General features: G+C 31.6%; 2 protein-coding genes across 10 annotated transcripts in view; one reads left to right on the top strand and one right to left on the bottom strand.

Moving 5' to 3' along the window:
• LOC135128588 (disks large 1 tumor suppressor protein) overlaps window positions 1-17,701 on the top strand; it is a 1,417,771-nt gene that overhangs the window by 823,296 nt on the left and 576,774 nt on the right. The window lies entirely within an intron of this gene.
• Window positions 16,827-17,549, bottom strand: LOC135128597 (larval cuticle protein A3A-like). The gene is made up of 2 exons (XM_064055506.1): window positions 17,490-17,549; window positions 16,827-17,432 (listed from the first exon to the last, which is right to left on the bottom strand). The coding sequence occupies exons 1-2, from the start codon at window positions 17,499-17,501 to the stop codon at window positions 16,896-16,898; spliced, it is 549 nt and encodes a 182-aa protein (XP_063911576.1). The 5' UTR covers window positions 17,502-17,549; the 3' UTR covers window positions 16,827-16,895.

Genomic DNA, 17,701 nt, shown 5'->3' with positions numbered 1-17,701 from the left:
TTGGCTAGATTTTTTAAAGATCATTCAATTGACCTTTAAAATATTTGTTGTTTAGGAACACAAAAGACTAGCAATTTTTTATATTCACAAAAAATGTAGTATAGAATTCCGGCAAATAACTATTTTCATGTTTTTTCGACGTTTGATTACTCCTACACTCTGAAAGTAGCTGCTCCGTTTCCGTCGTCTGTCCGTCGTCCGAGTCGAGCCATTTTTTATAAAATTTTAAATGTAGTTTGGCAATTTAGTGTAGATGGTAAACGTAATCAAACTTGGTTTAACCATCCCCACTAAAAATTTGTTGACGACAGCACTAAATTTTGTCTGATAAAAAATAATATATTCGTGTACTTTTAGTTTATGAATGCGCCTTGAATTTTTGTAAAAAACAATCAAAATTTTATTACAACATTTAACAGACACGTTTTTTTCTCACATTGTGACTGGTATTACTATATTTTTTATTATGAAATTAAGGAAACTTAAATTAAAGTTTAAGTTTATTAATCTCAAAAATTCTGATTTTTCTTAACACCTAGGAAATTTTCGATTGTCTTATTGAATTATCTTTTATTGAAAAATAGCCTGCTTAAACACCTATAGCCTTAAATCTGGAGGAGTTTTAAGTATAGTAGTAGTATCTGGTGTTCTATTTTCGAAGAACGTTATAGAATCCTGAGGGACTCTGGTGCTTCATTTTTAAAAGGATCTTAAAGAATGTCGAGAAAGCCTTAGTGCTTTATTTTTGAAAAAGCTTAAAAAATCTTGGGCGTTTTATTTTTAAAGAAAATTTTTAGCGATCTTGAGCAACTCTGGTGTTTTATTTTTGAAGATCTTTAAAGATTCTCAGAGGCCTTTAGTGCTTTATTTTTGAAGAAGTTTAAAGAATCTCGGGCTCCCCTGGTGTTTTACTTTTGTAAACATTTTAAGGAACCTCGAGGAACTCTGATGTTTTATTTTTGAAGAAATTTAATGATTCTCAAAAATCTCTCGGGTTTACTGTTGAAAAAGTTTAAAGAATCTTAGAGCCCTCTGGTGTTTTATTTTCGAAGAAGTTTAAATATTCTCGTGATCTTTGGTGCTTAATTTTGAAGAAGGTTAAAGAATCTTGAGACCCTTTGGTGTTTTATTTTCAAAGAAGTTTTTAGAATCTCCGAGACCTCTGATTCTTCATTTTTAAAAGGATTTTAGAGAATCTCGAGGAACCCCTAGTGCTTTATTTTTGAAGAAGCTTAAAGAATCTCAGGCACCTCTGGTGTTTTATTTTTGAAAACATTTTTAAGGATCTTGAGGAACTCTGGTGTTTTATTTTTGAAAACATTTTTAAGGATCTTGAGGAACTCTGGTGTTTTATTTTAGAACATGTTTAAAGAATCTCGGGGGTCTTTAGTGCTTTATTTTTGAAGAAGTTTAAAGTATCTCAGGCGCTACGGGTGCTTTATTTTTAAGAGGATTTCAAAGAATCTCGAGGAAACCTAGTAATTTATTTTTGAAAAAGCTTAGAGAATCTCGGGGACCTCTGGTATTTTATTTTTGAAAACATTTTAAGAAATCTCGAGGAACTCTGGTGTCATTTATGAAGAAATTGAATGATTCTCAGAGATTTCTGGGATTTCACTATTGAAGAAGTTTACAGATTCTCGAGAGCCTCTGGTGATTATTTTTGACGAGTTTAAAGAATCTTAACGCCTTCTGGCGTTTTATTTTTGAAGTAGTTTAAAAAATCTCGGAGGTCTCTGGTGCTTCATTTTTAAAAGCATTTTAAAGACTCTCGAGGAAGCCATAGTGCTTTATTTTTGAAGAAGCCTAAAAAATCTCGGGCACCTCTGGTGTTTTATTTTAAAAACATTTTAAGTAATCTTGAGGAATTCTGATGTATTATTTTTTATAATCTTAAGAGAAAGAATCTCGGGGGCCTTTAGTGCTTTATTTTTGAAGAAGTTTAAAGTATATCAGGCGCTGCGGGTGCTTTATTTTTAAAAAGATTTTGAAGAATCTCAAGGAAGCCCTAGTGATTTATTTTTGAAGAAGCTTAAAGAAACTCGGGCACCTCTGATATTTTATTTTTGAAAACATTTTAAGGAATCTCGATAAACTCTGATGTCATTTTTTCAGAAATTGAATGATTATCAGAGGTTTCTGGGATTTCACTATTAAAGAAGTTTACAGATTCTCGGGAGTCTCTGGTGCTTATTTTTGAAGAAGTTTAAAGAATCTTAGGGCCCTCTGGTGTTTTATTTTCGAAGTAGTTTAAAAAATCTCGGAGGCCTCTGGTGCTTCATTTTTAAAAGCATTTTTAAGAATCTCGAGCACCTGGTGTTTTATTTTTAAAAACATTTTAAGGGATCTTGATGAACTTTGGTGTTTTATTTTTGAAGATGTTTAAAGAATCGCGGAGCTCTTTAGTGCTTTATTTTTGAAGAAGTTTAAGGAATCTCGGGCGCTTCGTGTGCTTTATTTTTAAAAGGATTTTATAGAATCTCGAGGAAACCCTAGTGCTTTATTTTTGAAGAAGCTTAAAGAATCTCTAGTGTTTTATTTTTAAAAATATTTTAAGGAATCTGGAAGAACTTTGGGATTATTTTTGAAGAAATTTAATGATTTTCAGAAATCTCTGGGGTTTTAATGTTGAATAAGTTTAAAGATTCTCGGGGGTCTCTGGTGCTTATATTTGAAGAAGTTTAAAGAATCTTAGAGCCCTCTGGTGTTTTATTTTCGAAGAAGTTTAAATATTCTCGTGGTCTTTGGTGCTTAATTTTGAAGAAGGTTAAAGAATCTTGAGGACCTTTCGTGTTTTATATTCAAAGAAGTTTTTAGAATCTCCGAGACCTCTGATTCTTCATTTTTAAATGGATTTTAGAGAATCTCGAGGAAACCCTAGTGATTTATTATTGAAGAAGCTTAAAGAATCTCAGACACCCCTCGTATTTTATTTTTGAAAACATTTTAAGGTATCTCAACAAACTCTGGTGTCATTTTTTCAGAAATTGAATGATTCTCAGAGGTTTCTAGGATTTCACTATTGAAGAAATTTACAGATTCTCGGGAGCATCCGGTGCTTATTTTTGAAGAAGTTTAAAGAATCTTAGTATCCTTTGGTATTTTATTTTCGAGGTAGTTTAAAAAATCTCGGAGGCCTCTGGTGCTTCATTTTTAAAAGCATTTTTAAGAATCTCGAGGAAGATCTAGTGCTTTATTTTTGAAGAAGCTTAAAGAATCTCGAGCACCTGGTGTTTTATTTTTAAAAACATTTTAGGAATCTCGAGGAATTCTAGTGTTTTATTTTTGAAGAAATTTAATGATTCTCAGAGATCTCTGGGCTTTTACTGTTGAAGAAGTTTAAAGATTCTCCGGGGCTCTGGTGCTTATTTTTGAAGAAGTTTAAGGAATCTTGGGGCCTTCTGGTGTTTTATTTTCGAAGAAGTTTACCGAATCTCGTGGGGCTCTGGTGCTTAATTTTTAAAAGCATTTTAAAGAATCTCGAGGAAGCCCTAGTGCTTTATTTTTTAAGAAGCTTAAAGAATCTAGAGCACCTCAGGTGTTTTTTTTTTAACACTTTAAGAGATCTTGACAATCTCTGGTGTTTTATTTTTGAAGATGTTTAAAGAATCTCGGAGCCTTTTAGTGCTTTATTTTTGAAGAAGTTCAAAGAATCGCAGGCGCTTCTGGTGCTTTATTTTTGAAGAAGCTTAAAGAATCTCGGGCACTCCTGGTGTTGTATTTTTTAAAACATTTTAAGGAATCTCGAGGAATTCTAGTGTTTTATTTATGAAGAAATTTAATGATTCTCAGAGATCTCTGGGCTTTTACTGTTGAAGAAGTTTAAAGATTCTCCGGGGCTCTGGTGCTTATTTTTGAAGAAGTTTAAGGAATCTTGGGGCCTTCTGGTGTTTTATTTTCGAAGAAGTTTAACGAATCTCGTGGGGCTCTGGTGCTTAATTTTTAAAAGCATTTTAAAGAATCTCGAGGAAGCTCTAATGCTTTATTTTTGAAGAAGCTTAAAGAATCTAGAGCACCTCAGGTGTTTTTTTTTACACTTTAAGACATCTTGAGGATTTCTGGTGTTTTATTTTTGAAGATGTTTAAAGTATCTCGGGGGCCTTAGTGCTTTATTTTTGAAGAAGCTTAAAGAATCTCGGATAACTCTGGTGTTTTATTTTTTTACGCATTTTACGGGATCTTGAGGAACTTTAGTGTTTTATTTTTGAAGATGTTTAAAGAATCTCGGAGCCTTTTAGTGCGTTATTTTTGAAGAAGTTTAAAGAATCTCAGGCGCTTCGGGTGCTTTATTTTTGAAGAAGTTTAAAGAATCTCGGACACTCCTGATGTTTTATTTTTGAAAACATTTTAAAGAATCTCGAGGAATTCTAGTGTTTTATTTTTGAAGAAATTTAATGATTCTCAGAGATCTCTGGGCTTTTACTGTTGAAGAAGTTTAAAGATTCTCCGGGGCTCTGGTGCTTATTTTTGAAGAAGTTTAAGGAATCTTGGGGCCTTCTGGTGTTTTATTTTCGAAGAAGTTTAACGAATCTCGTGGGGCTCTAGTGCTTAATTTTTAAAAGCATTTTAAAGAATCTCGAGGAAGCTCTAGTGTTTTATTTTTGAAGAGGCTTAAAGAATCTAGAGCACCTCAGGTGTTTTTTTCAAACACTTTAAGACACCTTGAGGATTTCTGGTGTTTTATTTTTGAAGATGTTTAAAGAATCTCGGGGGCCTTAGTGGTTTATTTTTGAAGAAGCTTAAAGAATCTCGGATAACTCTGGTGTTTTATTTTTTTAAACATTTTACGGGATGTTGAACAACTTTGGTGTTTTATTTTTGAAGATGTTTAAAGAATCTCGGAGCCCTTTAGTGCTTTATTCTTGAAGAAGTTTAAAGAATCTCAGGCGCTTCGGGTACTTTATTTGTGAAGAAGCTTAAAGAATCTCGGGCACTCCTGGTGTTTTATTTTTGAAAATATTTTAAGGAATCTCGAGGAATTCTAGTGTTTTATTTTTGAAGAAATTTAATTATTCTCAGAGATATCTGGGCTTTTACTGTTGAAGAAGTTTAAAGATTCTCGGATCTCTGGTGCTTATTTTTGAAGAAGTTTAAGGAGTCTTGGGGCCTTCTGGTGTTTTATTTTCGAAGAAGTTTAACGAATCTCAGGGGGCTCTGGTGCTTAATTTTTAAAAGGTGATTTTAAAGAATCTCGAGGAAGCCCTAGTGCTTTATTTTTGAAGAAGCTTAAAGAATCTATAGCACCTCAGGTGTTTTTTTAAACGCCGTTTAAGAAATCTTGAGGAACCCTGGTGTTTTATTTTTGAAAATGTTTAAAGAATCTCGTGGGCCTTTAGTGCTTTATTTTTGAAGAAGCTTAAAGAATCTCGGATACCTCTAGTGTTTTATTTTTTTAAACATTTTACGGGATCTTGAGGAACTTTGGTGTTTTATTTTTGAAGATGTTTAGAGAATCTCGGAGGCCTTTAGTGCTTTATTTTTGAAGAAGTTTAAAGAATCTCAGGCGCTTCGGGTGCTTTATTTTTAAAAAGATTTTAAAGATTCTCGAGGAAACTCTAGTGCTTTATTTTTGAAGAAGCTTAAAGAATCTCGGGCACTCCTGGTGTTTTATTTTTGAAAATGTTTAAAGAATCTCGTGGGCCTTTAATGCTTTATTGTTGAAGAAGCTTAAAGAATCTCGGATACCTCTAGTGTTTTATTTTTTTAAACATTTTACGGGATCTTGAGGAACTTTGGTGTTTTATTTTTGAAGATGTTTAGAGAATCTCGGAGGCCTTTAGTGCTTTATTTTTGAAGAAGTTTAAAGAATCTCAGGCGCTTCGGGTGCTTTATTTTTAAAAGGATTTTAAAGAATCTCGAGGATATCCTAGTGCTTTATTTTTGAAGAAACTTAAAGAATCTCGGGCACTCCTGGTGTTTTATTTTTGAAAACATTTTATGGAATCTCATGGAACTCCGGTGTTTTATTTTTGAAGAAATTTAATGATTCTCAGAGATCTCTGGGCTTTTACTGTCGAAGAAGTTTAAAGATTCTCCGGGGCTCTGGTGCTTATTTTTGAAGAAGTTTAAGGAATCTTGGGGCCTTCTGGTGTTTTATTTTCGAAGAAGTTTAACGAATCTCGGGGGGCTCTGGTGCTTCATTTTTAAAAGCATTTTAAAGAATCTCGAGGAAGCCCTAGTGTTTTATTTTTGAAGAGGCTTAAAGAATCTAGAGCACCTCAGGTGTTTTTTTCAAACTCTTTAAGACACCTTGAGGATTTCTGGTGTTTTATTTTTGAAGATGTTTAAAGAATCTCGGGGGCCTTAGTGGTTTATTTTTGAAGAAGCTTAAAGAATCTCGGATAACTCTGGTGTTTTATTTTTTTAAACATTTTACGGGATGTTGAACAACTTTGGTGTTTTATTTTTGAAGATGTTTAAAGAATCTCGGAGCCCTTTAGTGCTTTATTCTTGAAGAAGTTTAAAGAATCTCAGGCGCTTCGGGTACTTTATTTTTGAAGAAGCTTAAAGAATCTCGGGCACTCCTGGTGTTTTATTTTTGAAAATATTTTAAGGAATCTCGAGGAATTCTAGTGTTTTATTTTTGAAGAAATTTAATTATTCTCAGAGATATTATCTGGGCTTTTACTGTTGAAGAAGTTTAAAGATTCTCGGATCTCTGGTGCTTATTTTTGAAGAAGTTTAAGGAGTCTTGGGGCCTTCTGGTGTTTTATTTTCGAAGAAGTTTAACGAATCTCAGGGGGCTCTGGTGCTTAATTTTTAAAAGGTGATTTTAAAGAATCTCGAGGAAGCCCTAGTGCTTTATTTTTGAAGAAGCTTAAAGAATCTATAGCACCTCAGGTGTTTTTTTAAACGCCGTTTAAGAAATCTTGAGGAACCCTGGTGTTTTATTTTTGAAAATGTTTAAAGAATCTCGTGGGCCTTTAGTGCTTTATTTTTGAAGAAGCTTAAAGAATCTCGGATACCTCTAGTGTTTTATTTTTTTAAACATTTTACGGGATCTTGAGGAACTTTGGTGTTTTATTTTTGAAGATGTTTAGAGAATCTCGGAGGCCTTTAGTGCTTTATTTTTGAAGAAGTTTAAAGAATCTCAGGCGCTTCGGGTGCTTTATTTTTAAAAAGATTTTAAAGATTCTCGAGGAAACTCTAGTGCTTTATTTTTGAAGAAGCTTAAAGAATCTCGGGCACTCCTGGTGTTTTATTTTTGAGAACATTTTAAGGAATCTCGAGGAACTCTAGTGTTTTATTTTTGAAGAAATTTAATGATTCTCAGAGATCTCTGGGCTTTTACTGTTGAAGAAGTTTAAAGAATCTCAGGCGCTTCGGGTGCTTTATTTTTAAAAGGATTTTAAAGAATCTCGAGGATATCCTAGTGCTTTATTTTTGAAGAAACTTAAAGAATCTCGGGCACTCCTGGTGTTTTATTTTTGAAAACATTTTATGGAATCTCATGGAACTCCGGTGTTTTATTTTTGAAGAAATTTAATGATTCTCAGAGATCTCTGGGCTTTTACTGTCGAAGAAGTTTAAAGATTCTCCGGGGCTCTGGTGCTTATTTTTGAAGAAGTTTAAGGAATCTTGGGGCCTTCTGGTGTTTTATTTTCGAAGAAGTTTAACGAATCTCGGGGGGCTCTGGTGCTTCATTTTTAAAAGCATTTTAAAGAATCTCGAGGAAGCCCTAGTGCTTTATTTTTCAAGAAGCTTAAAGAATCTAGAGCACCTCAAGTGTTTTTTTTAAACGCCCTTTAAGAAATCTTGAGGATCTCTGGTGTTTTATTTTTGAAGATGTTTAAAGAATCTCGTGGGCCTTTAGTGCTTTATTTTTGAAGAAACTTAAAGAATCTCGGATACCTCTGGTGTTTTATTTTTTTAAACATTTTATGGGATCTTAAGGAACTTTGGTGTTTTATTTTTGAAGATGTTTAGAGAATCTCGGAGGCCTTTAGTGCTTTATTGTAGAAGAAGTTTAAAGAATCTCAGGCGCTTCGGGTGCTTTATTTTTAAAAGGATTTTAAAGAATCTCGAGGAAACTGTAGTGCTTTATTTTTGAAGAAACTTAAAGAATCTCGCTCACTTCTGGTGTTTTATTTTTGAAAACGTTTTAAGGAATCTCGTGGAACTCTGGTGTTTTATTTTTGAAGAAATTTAATGATTCTCAGAGATCTCTGGAGTTTTACTGTTGGAGAAGTTTAAAGATTCTCGGGGGTCTCTTGTGCTTATTTTTGAAGAAGTTTAAAGAGTCTTCGAGCCTCTGGTGTTTTATTTTGGAAGAAGTTTAAAGAATCTCGGGGGCCTCTTGTGCTTCATTTTTAAAAGGATTTTAAAGAATGTCGAGGAAGCTGTAGTGCTTTATTTTTAAAGAATCTTAGAGAATCTCGGGCACCTCTGGTGTTGTATTTTTGAAAACATTTTAAGGAATCTCGAGGAAGTCTAGTGTTTTATTTTTGAAGAAATTTAATGATTCTCAGATATCTCTGGGCCTTTACTGTTGAAGAAGTTTAAAAATTCTCGGGGGCCTCTGGTGCTTATTTTTGAAGAAGTTTAAGGAATCTTGGGGCCTTCTGGTGCTTTATTTTCGAAGAAGTTTAACGACTCTCAGGGGGCTCTGGTGCTTAATTTTTAAAAGCATTTTAAAGAATCTCGAGGAAGCTCTAGTGCTTTATTTTTGAAGAAGCTTAAAGAATCTAGAGCACCTCAGGTGTTTTTTTAAACGCCCTTTAAGAAATCTTGAGGATCTCTGGTGTTTTATTTTTGAAGATGTTTAAAGAATTTGGGGGCCTTTAGTGCTATATTTTTGAAGAAACTTAAAGGATCTCGGATACCTTTGGTGATTTATTTTTTTTAATATTTTACGAGATCTTGAGGAACTTTGGTGTTTTATTTTTGAAGATGCTTAGAGAATCTTGGAGGCCTTTAGTGCTTTATCTTTGAAGCAGTTTAAAGAATCTCAGGCGCTTCGGGTGCTTTATTTTTAAAAGGATTTTAAAGAATCGCGAGGAAACCCTAGTGCTTTATTTTTAAAGAAGCTTAAAGAATCTCGGGCACTCCTGGTGTTTTATTTTTGAAAACATTTTAAGGAATCTCGTGGAACTCTGGTGTATTATTTTTGAAGAAATTTAAGGATTCTCTGAGATCTCTGAAGTTTTACTGTTGAAGAAGTTTAAAAATTCTCGGGGGTCTCTTGTGCTTATTTTTGAAGAAGTTTAAAGAGTCTTCGAGCCTCTGGTGTTTTATTTTCGAAGAAGTTTAAAGAATCTCGGGGGCCTCTTGTGCTTCATTTTTAAAAGGATTTTAAAGAATGTCGAGGAAGCTGTAGTGCTTTATTTTTAAAGAATCTTAGAGAATCTCGGGCACAGCTGGTGTTTTATTTTTAAAAACATTTTAAAGGATGTTGAGGAACTCTGGTGTTGCATTTTTGAAAATATTTAAAGAATCTCGGGGGCCTTTAGTACTTTCTTTTTGAAGAAGTTTAAAGAATCTAAGGCGCCTCGGGTGCTTTATTTTTAAAAATATTTTAAAGAATTTTGAGGAAACCCTAGTGATTTATTTTTAAAGTAGCTTAAAAAATCTCGGGTACTCCTGGTGTTTTATTTTTGATAACATTTTAAGAAATTGAATGATTTTCAGACATTTCTAGGATTTTACTGTTGAAGAAGTTTAAAGGTTTCTGGGGGGCCTCTGGTGCTTATTTTTCAAGAAGTTTAAAGAATCTTGGAGCCCTCTGGTGTCTTATTTTCGAAGAAGGTTAAAGAAACTCGGGGGCTTCTCTGGTGTTTTATTTTTAAAAACATTTTAAGGGATCTCGAGGAACACTGGTGTTTTATTTTTGAAGATGTATAAAGAATCTTGGGGGCCTTTAGTGCTTTTTTTTTTGAAGAAGTTTAAAAAATGTCAGGTGCTTCGGGTGCTTTATTTTTAAAAGGATTTTGAAGAAGCACCCCTGGTGTTTTATTTTTGAGGAAATTGAATGATTTTCAGAGATATCTGGGATTTTAAAAAATAAAGACGAATTCGTTAAATTATTATTAGTCTAAACATATATTATTTTATGAAATTTAAATAACATTTACAATGCAATATTTTGAGGTGGAGTTCGATTTTCAGTGTTTGCATGTTATAATTGTGTGTTTGCCCATTTTCTATTTTTTCAATTTTTAGATTTTGCAATTTTTCGATTTTCAATTTCATGAACTTTCAATTTTTGATTTTTCAATTTCTAAATTTTTCTTTTTTCATTTCTTCAGTTTGTGAATTTGCAGTTTTTCGTTTCGGTTTTTAATTTTTTTTTACTTTTTTCAATTTTTCGGTTTTTCAATATTCTGTTTTTCCGATTTTTCTTTTTTCAATGTGAAATTTTATAAAATAATATACTCATCCACTTGTGATTTATGAATCAGCCTTGAGTTTTTTCCTAAACATGCAGATTTTTTTGAAAACACTGAAGGTTTTATTACAACATTTTATAGACACTTTTTCTAACACTGTGACTGGCATGATATACTTTTTTTTATTTTCTTTATTTAATTACATTAACACATTATTGGATTGAAACGAAGAAAACATCAATTAACATTTAACTTTACTAATCTCAAAAATTCTGTTTCTTCCTAACATAAAATTTAAAAAAATCTGAATATCTAGACAAAAATTAAAACGGATTCATTAACCACAAGTATAAACATATTTTTTATTATGAAATTTAAATAACCTTTACAATGCAAAATTTTGAGATCACGTCATCACGTTGCTGGGTGGGACAATTAGATAAGTTCCTAAAATACATATAGAATTTGACAATAATCGATCTAGAAGTGTCGGTGATTATGTGTCTAATAAATATTGACACAGACGACGACAGACCGAAACGGGGGACCTCTTTTTCCATATTCTAGAGATCATGAAACGTCGAGAGAACATGAAATTAGCCGTTCGCCGCGCGCATTAAATCCTACAACTATACTTCTCTAGTTTCGGCTCAGAAATGAAAAAAAGCCTTTAAGAATGTAAAAAATTGCTCCAATAAAAGTTCCAGTTTTTGTGCAAATTTTATCAAATTACTTATTTTTGAGTATCACAAAAACCATAGCAGCAATATCTAAAGTAAGAGCGAATTTCGAATTTTCTGTCTCCAAAAGTGTACAAAACAACTGATTGAAATAAGACTCAAAAACCCTCACCTTTTTGAAACCAAAAATCTTTATTTTACTTTACTTGTTTAGGAAATTTTAAAACTTACAAATTGCGTCCCAATGTTGATTTAGTCATTAAAATATAGAATAAACAGAGAACATTTAATACAGTAAATGCAAATTTCCCATTAAGGTAAAAGGCTCCGTACAGGTGGCGTCTAGAGTGGACAACAAATACTGGAACGTAAATTTCCGTATCGTGTTATCACGTGAATTTATATTGAAATTATTTTACACGAGAACTGAAGCATGAACAAAGTTAAAACAGAGGTTGACTGTCTGGATATCGAATACACACAAATTCGCTTTGCCCAGTGATTCGCCCCTAGCGCCTATTTCGAACTGGCTTTTGGGGGATTATAATATATTTATTATCATTTTAAGTTTAGTTGGGGGATAACTCGTTTAGCAGTCCTCTTCCATTCGTTCCTTCCCTTAATTGTGCTATATGTACTTATTTATCGTTTTTAACCTTGTTTTCCCTGTTTCATATTTGTACTTAACTACTACAATTTTTTTCCTAAATGTCCAAGTTTCGCGTTTGCTTCCTCCTAATCTTAAAATATTAAAAGTTTAAACTTTCTTCCGGCTCCACTGCAACCAATCCCATCCCATAAAGACATTTCCTCGCCAACTTTGCACATAGTAATTCCGAAAAAAGTCGATAGGAAGTGAAAAATAAATCAGACGTCAAGTTATTATTGTTGACACGAGACTAATAAAATATCCGGTAGAGCCCATTGTTGCTTTCCGAGCTGTTTACGAACTCGTCTTCTGAAATGGAATGATATCAAAAGGACAGTCGGAATGATACAGCTTTGAATTAGGTCGTAATGTCATCAAATGAAAAAGTGCACAATGCTAGAGCCGTTCATCTATCTTATGTGGAGTCGGTACAAAAAAATTGAATTAAACATTGTTGTATGCCGCAAACATGTTTTATTTATTGACACACAGGGCTGGTGTATGCGAGAATGGACTCAAAGTTGGCGATATATCAATTTTGTTTGGGTTGATACGCGACGAATTGGTGGTGCGGCAAATTTGACCTTCAATTGAGTTTTCTGTAAATGTTGGACGTCGATTAATGCATCTGCATGTAGAAGTTTAAGTTTAAATTAATAATTATGGTAGTATTACTAAGTTAACGTCCTTATCAAGTTAAATAAGCAAGGTTAGTTAAAAAAAAACTTAATGCCTCAGTGCGACGACCGTTGATTTTAACAAAAAAGTAGTAATTGCAGGTTTGAACAAAAAATAAGGTAAACAACACCTTAAAATGTTTACTGTTTGGATTTCCTCAAATATTGAAATTTATTCAAATTGTGCTTAAAGGTTAAGAGTAGAAAGTCATTGTGTGACATCTTGCCGCCACTTTGATCCAAATTCCAGTGTGTTTTAGACCATGTTGAATTCCTTCCATTGTAATAATTGTTACTCGTACTTGAAACGATTTTTAAGTGTTTATGTTTTGTGGTTTTGGTTCAATAAACTTTGAAGACCAAATCGTTTCAAAAAAAAATTGATCGAAGGTTATTTTGACAGAACTTTCGTCGCCCTGAGGTACAGCTCAATAAATTCCGTTTTTTTGAAAAATCATAAAAATTGTTTGCCATTTTGACTTGAGTTTTTCAGTTCATCAATTTATCTTTCTTTGTGCATTCACTTTTTCGATTTGCAATTTTCCGAGCTTGCAAGTTTAATTTTCCAATTTTTCAATTTTTGAATTATGTATTCTATTTTTAGATGTTATAATTTTTCAATCTGAGTTTGTTCAATTTTAATTTTTTCAATATTTTATTTCAGTTTTTCGATCTGCGATTGTTCATTTTTACACTTTTCTTAATTTCCCAATTTTTAGTTTCGATGTTGTTTTCTTGATTAAAATTTATCAAGTTTTCAATTTTTCGATTTTTCAATTTTTCATTTCTTCAATTTTTCGATTTTCAACTATTCGTTTCGTTTTTTATTTACTTTATTTTTTTCACTTTTTGGGTTTTCAATGTTCTGATTTTCTAATCTTTTCTTCAGTCAGAAATTTTGAATTTTTGGATTTTTCAATTTTTCGGTTTTCTATTATTCGATTTTTCAACTTTCAGATTTTTTAAATTTTCGTTTTTTCAATTTAAATTTTTTTTTTTTCTTGATTTTTTCAAATTTTCCTTTCATCAGTTTTTCAATAGGTGATTTTTCAACTTTTCCTTTTTCTTGTTTCTTCAATTTTTGGATTTTACAATTTTTCGATTTAAGATTTCTCGAGTTTTCAACTTTTAATTTTTCAATTTTTAGCTTTTTCAGTATTTCATATCTTCATTTTTTCGATTCTTAAAATTTTCGTTTCAGTTTTTTATTTTCCTTATTTTCTCAATTTTTCAGTTTTTTAATGTTCTGATTTTCCAATTTTTCGTTTTTTCACTCAGAAATTTATCAATTTTTTGATTTTTCTATTTTTTCATTTTTTTCGACTTTCAGATTTTTTAATTTTTCGTTTTTTCGGTTTTAGTTTCTTCTAATTCTTGATTTTTTCAGTTTTTCGTTTCTTTAGTTTTTGATTTGTGATTTTCCAATTTTTTAGTTTTCTTATTTTTTCAATTTTTAGATTTTACAATTTTTCGCTTTAAAATTTCTCGAGTTTCCAACTTTCAATTATCTAGTTTTTCATTTCTTCAGTTTTTTATTTCTTCAATTTTTCGATTCTTAAATTGTCCGTCTCAACCTTTTATTTTACTTATTTTTTCAATTTTTCGGTTCTTCAACGTTCTGATTTGCCAATTTCTCTTTTTTTCAAACAGATATTTATCATTTTTGGATTTTTCAATTTTTCGGTTTTTCGACTGTTAGGTTTCTTAATTTTTCGTTTTTTCAGTTTCATATTTTTCTAATTCTTGAGTTTTTCAATTCTTCGTTTCATTGGTTTTTCAATTTTTGTGATTTTTAAATTTTTTATTCTTCTTATTACTTCAATTCTTAGATTTTCCAATTTTTCGAATTTTCAACTTTCAATTCTTCAATTTTTAGCTTTTTCAGTTTTTCATTTCTTCAATTTTTCGTTTCCGTTTTTTATTGTTATTATCTTTTCAACTTTTCGATTTTTTTAGTTTAGGTTTTTAGTTTTTCGTTTTTTCAATTTTACATTTTTCTAATTCTCAATTGTTTCATTTTTTCGTTTTTTTAATTTTACAATTTTTCGATTTAAAATTTGTCGAATTTTCAACGTTTAACTAAAACTAAAAAAAATGTAAAAATTGAAAAGATTTTTCAGTTTTTCATTTCTTCAATTTTTCGATTTTCAATTACTCGTTTCTGTTTTTAATTTTTTTTTTTTTTCAGTTTTATCGCTTTTTCAATGTTCTTTTTTTTGTGAATTGGAATTTTTTTTTCGATTTTTTAAATTTTTAATTTTTTATTTTTCATGGTTTCTATTTTTAGATTTTTCAATTTTTGACTAGTAATTTTTCTAGTTCATTTTAAATATTTTTCGTTTCTTCAGTCTTCGATTTGCAATTTTTCGATTTTCCACTTTTTCCATTTTGCAATTTTTTTTTCAGTTTCTTGGTTTTTCAATTTTTTCAATAATTTATTAGGTTTTCGATTTTTAATTTTTCAATTTTTCAACTCTTGAAATCAAAAAAATTAAAAAAATTGAAAAATCAAAAATAAAAAAACAAGAAAGTTTCAAATAAAAACTGAAAAATATAAAAATTGGAAATCAAGAATTTGAACAATTGAAGAGACCAAAAATTGAAGAATCGAAAGATTAAAAACTGAGAAATTTAAAAATCGATAAACTAACGGAAAATCGAAAGAACAAAATACTGTAAAGTCGAAAGATTGAAAATTAAAGAAATCGGAAAATCCGGTAATTACGAAGAAATGCAAAAATTGAAAAATTTAAAAATTAGAAAATCGAGGAATGAAAAAAATAGGTTGAAATTTTGAAGAATTCAATAAACATTTTGAAATCGTAAGAAACATTGAAAAAACAAAAGAAATAAAAAAATTGTAATATGAAATGGACAAAATCACAATTAAAAATATCGGGAAAATGAGAAATAAAATTCATGAACTTGAAAAATTGAGGAAACGAAAAATAAAAAATCAACAATTAAAAATTGAGAAACTGGAAATTAAAAATTGCAAATCGCAAAATTGAAGAAAGGAAAAATTGAAAAATCGAAAGATAAAAAATTGAGGAACTTAAAAATTGAAAAACTGATTCAAAAACGAAGTAAGGAAATATTGTAAAATGTAATTGAGAAATTCAAAAATTGCAAAATGGAAAAATCCAACATTGAAAATTTGAAGAATTTTATCAAGAAAAATTATAAAATCGAAAGAAACATTGAAAAAACAAAGGACATAAAAAAGTGTGATATGGAATCGGGAAAATCAAAATTAAAAAAATCGGGAAAATAAGAAATAAAATTCATGAACTTGAAAACTGAGGAAACGAAACCTGAAAAATCAAAAATTAAAAATCGAAAAATTCAAGATGAAAAATTGTAATATCAAAAAATTGCAAAATTTTTCAATTTTTATTGTAAAATTAAAGGAACGAAAAATTGAAAAATCGAAAGATTAAAAATTGAAAAACTGATGTAAAATCGAAATATTGAAAAATAACGAAATCGGGAAATCGACCAGGTAATTGGGAAATCCAAAAATTGCAAATTTAAAAAATTGGAAAATCGAGGAAGGCTGAAAATTTGAAGAAATCAATAAAGAAAAATTATGGAAAGACACCTTCAAAAAATAACGGTGATAAAGAAACAAAAATTGTGATATGAAATAGAGAAAATGAAAATTAAAAAATCCGTAAAATGAGAAATAAAATCAAAATCTGATAACTTGAGGAAACGAAAAACTGAAAAATCGGAAAATTAAAAATCGAGTAATTGAAAATGAAAATTTGTGATGTCAAAATATTGCAAAATTGAAAAATTGCAAATTGAAATATGGACGAAATGAAAAATTTAAAAATTTGGAAGTCGAGCAAATGATAAAATGAAAAAATTAAAGTCGCAGAAACAAAAATTATGAATCCAAAATATGGAAAAATTGAAAAGTTAAAAAAATGTAAAAACGAAAAATTATGATACCAAAAAAATTCAGCGAAGATAAATAATCCAAATTTTCCAAAAAATTATAAGATTTGATTTAGCGTTTTTCATAAGTTAAAATAAAGATATCTAAGTAATGAAAAAGTAAATGTAAAGAAACTTTCTAGTGACTTTATCCATTACAAAATTTTGACATGACGTCATAAATTTTTTTAGAAGTAGATAAACGAATAAATTTTGATTAACGATTTACCATTCTCACAATAAACTTAAAACGTTTGGAAGATTTCAGAGCATTCGGTTTGCACTTTCAAAGTTAAATTTCAAAATGTTGTCACACAATTTTGATTTTTTTTCCCAGAAATCTGGATGTGTAGGAATATCTTATTTTATAAAAATAAAACAAAAATACTCGTGTAAATTTTGAAGATGACGTCATCAAATTCTTAGTGGGGATAATATCCAATTTCTGCGTTTAACCATCTGCATGATATTTCTAATAAATATACAAAATTTGACAACAATCGACCCATTAGTTTCGAAGAGAAACTTACGTTCGAGAATTAAAAAGCAGAAGTAAATTCATTCACGTATAATAAATAAAAAAATAAATAACTCTACATTACAACATTTACACAAAATCCGTTCAGTGGTAGTAGTGAGCACCAGGGGCGGCATACCCGATGGGAGCGGCGATTTTAGCTACTGGAGCACCGTATCCGATGGGAGCAGCATATCTGGCAACGGGTGCGGCGTATCCAACTTTGGCAACTGGGGCGGCGTAGGCTACGGGGGCGGCGACTTTAGCGACAGCGGGCACAACAGCTTTAGCCACAAGTGGCTCCCTGTGGACTACGGCGTTGAATCCATTGACGGGATCCGCGGTGTACTCAACAGTACGCTTAGTACCATCGGGATCCACCAGAGAGTAGCTTCCTTGAACAACATCTCCGTCGCGTACCTCGTGCTGGCTCTTGGAGTCTCCGGTCAGACCATCCTGGATGTCGTAAGCGAAGTTGTACTGGGGATGGGGGTCGTAGTCGTCGGCTACCACGGTCTTGGCGACTGCCACGGGGGCGGCGACTTTGGCGTAGGCGGGGGCGGCGTAGCCGCCGTAACCGGCGTACGGGGCACCGATGATACCAGCCTGGGCGGCGGCGACGAGGGCAGAGAAGGCGAGGAGCTGTAACATTGCACACATCTTTAATTTATGTCTGTAGCGTGGAATTGCGTCTTGTACCTTGAAAGCCATATTTGTTTCACTTGTCAAAGTTGGTCGTGTTATGGCCTGGTACGGCACTCATGGGCTTTTATATGCAAGTTGGTCGGTACTTGGTAATGGTGCAACTCTTCAGACACGCCCTTGCAGAGGCCACTTGTGTTTCAGACAATAACGCTGTGGTCCTTTCATTTGCCCGCCAGGGTAACTACCCAATTATTCAACGTTAGAAT

Source organism: Zophobas morio, unplaced genomic scaffold (assembly GCF_036711695.1).
Source record: "Zophobas morio isolate AGI-343-1 ecotype UQ-CSIRO unplaced genomic scaffold, CSIRO_AGI_Zmor_V1 ptg000014l, whole genome shotgun sequence".
Classification (NCBI taxonomy): domain Eukaryota; kingdom Metazoa; phylum Arthropoda; class Insecta; order Coleoptera; family Tenebrionidae; genus Zophobas; species Zophobas morio.
The sequence above is the reverse complement of the archived record's forward strand: the minus strand, read 5'-3'. Positions and strand labels throughout refer to the sequence as shown.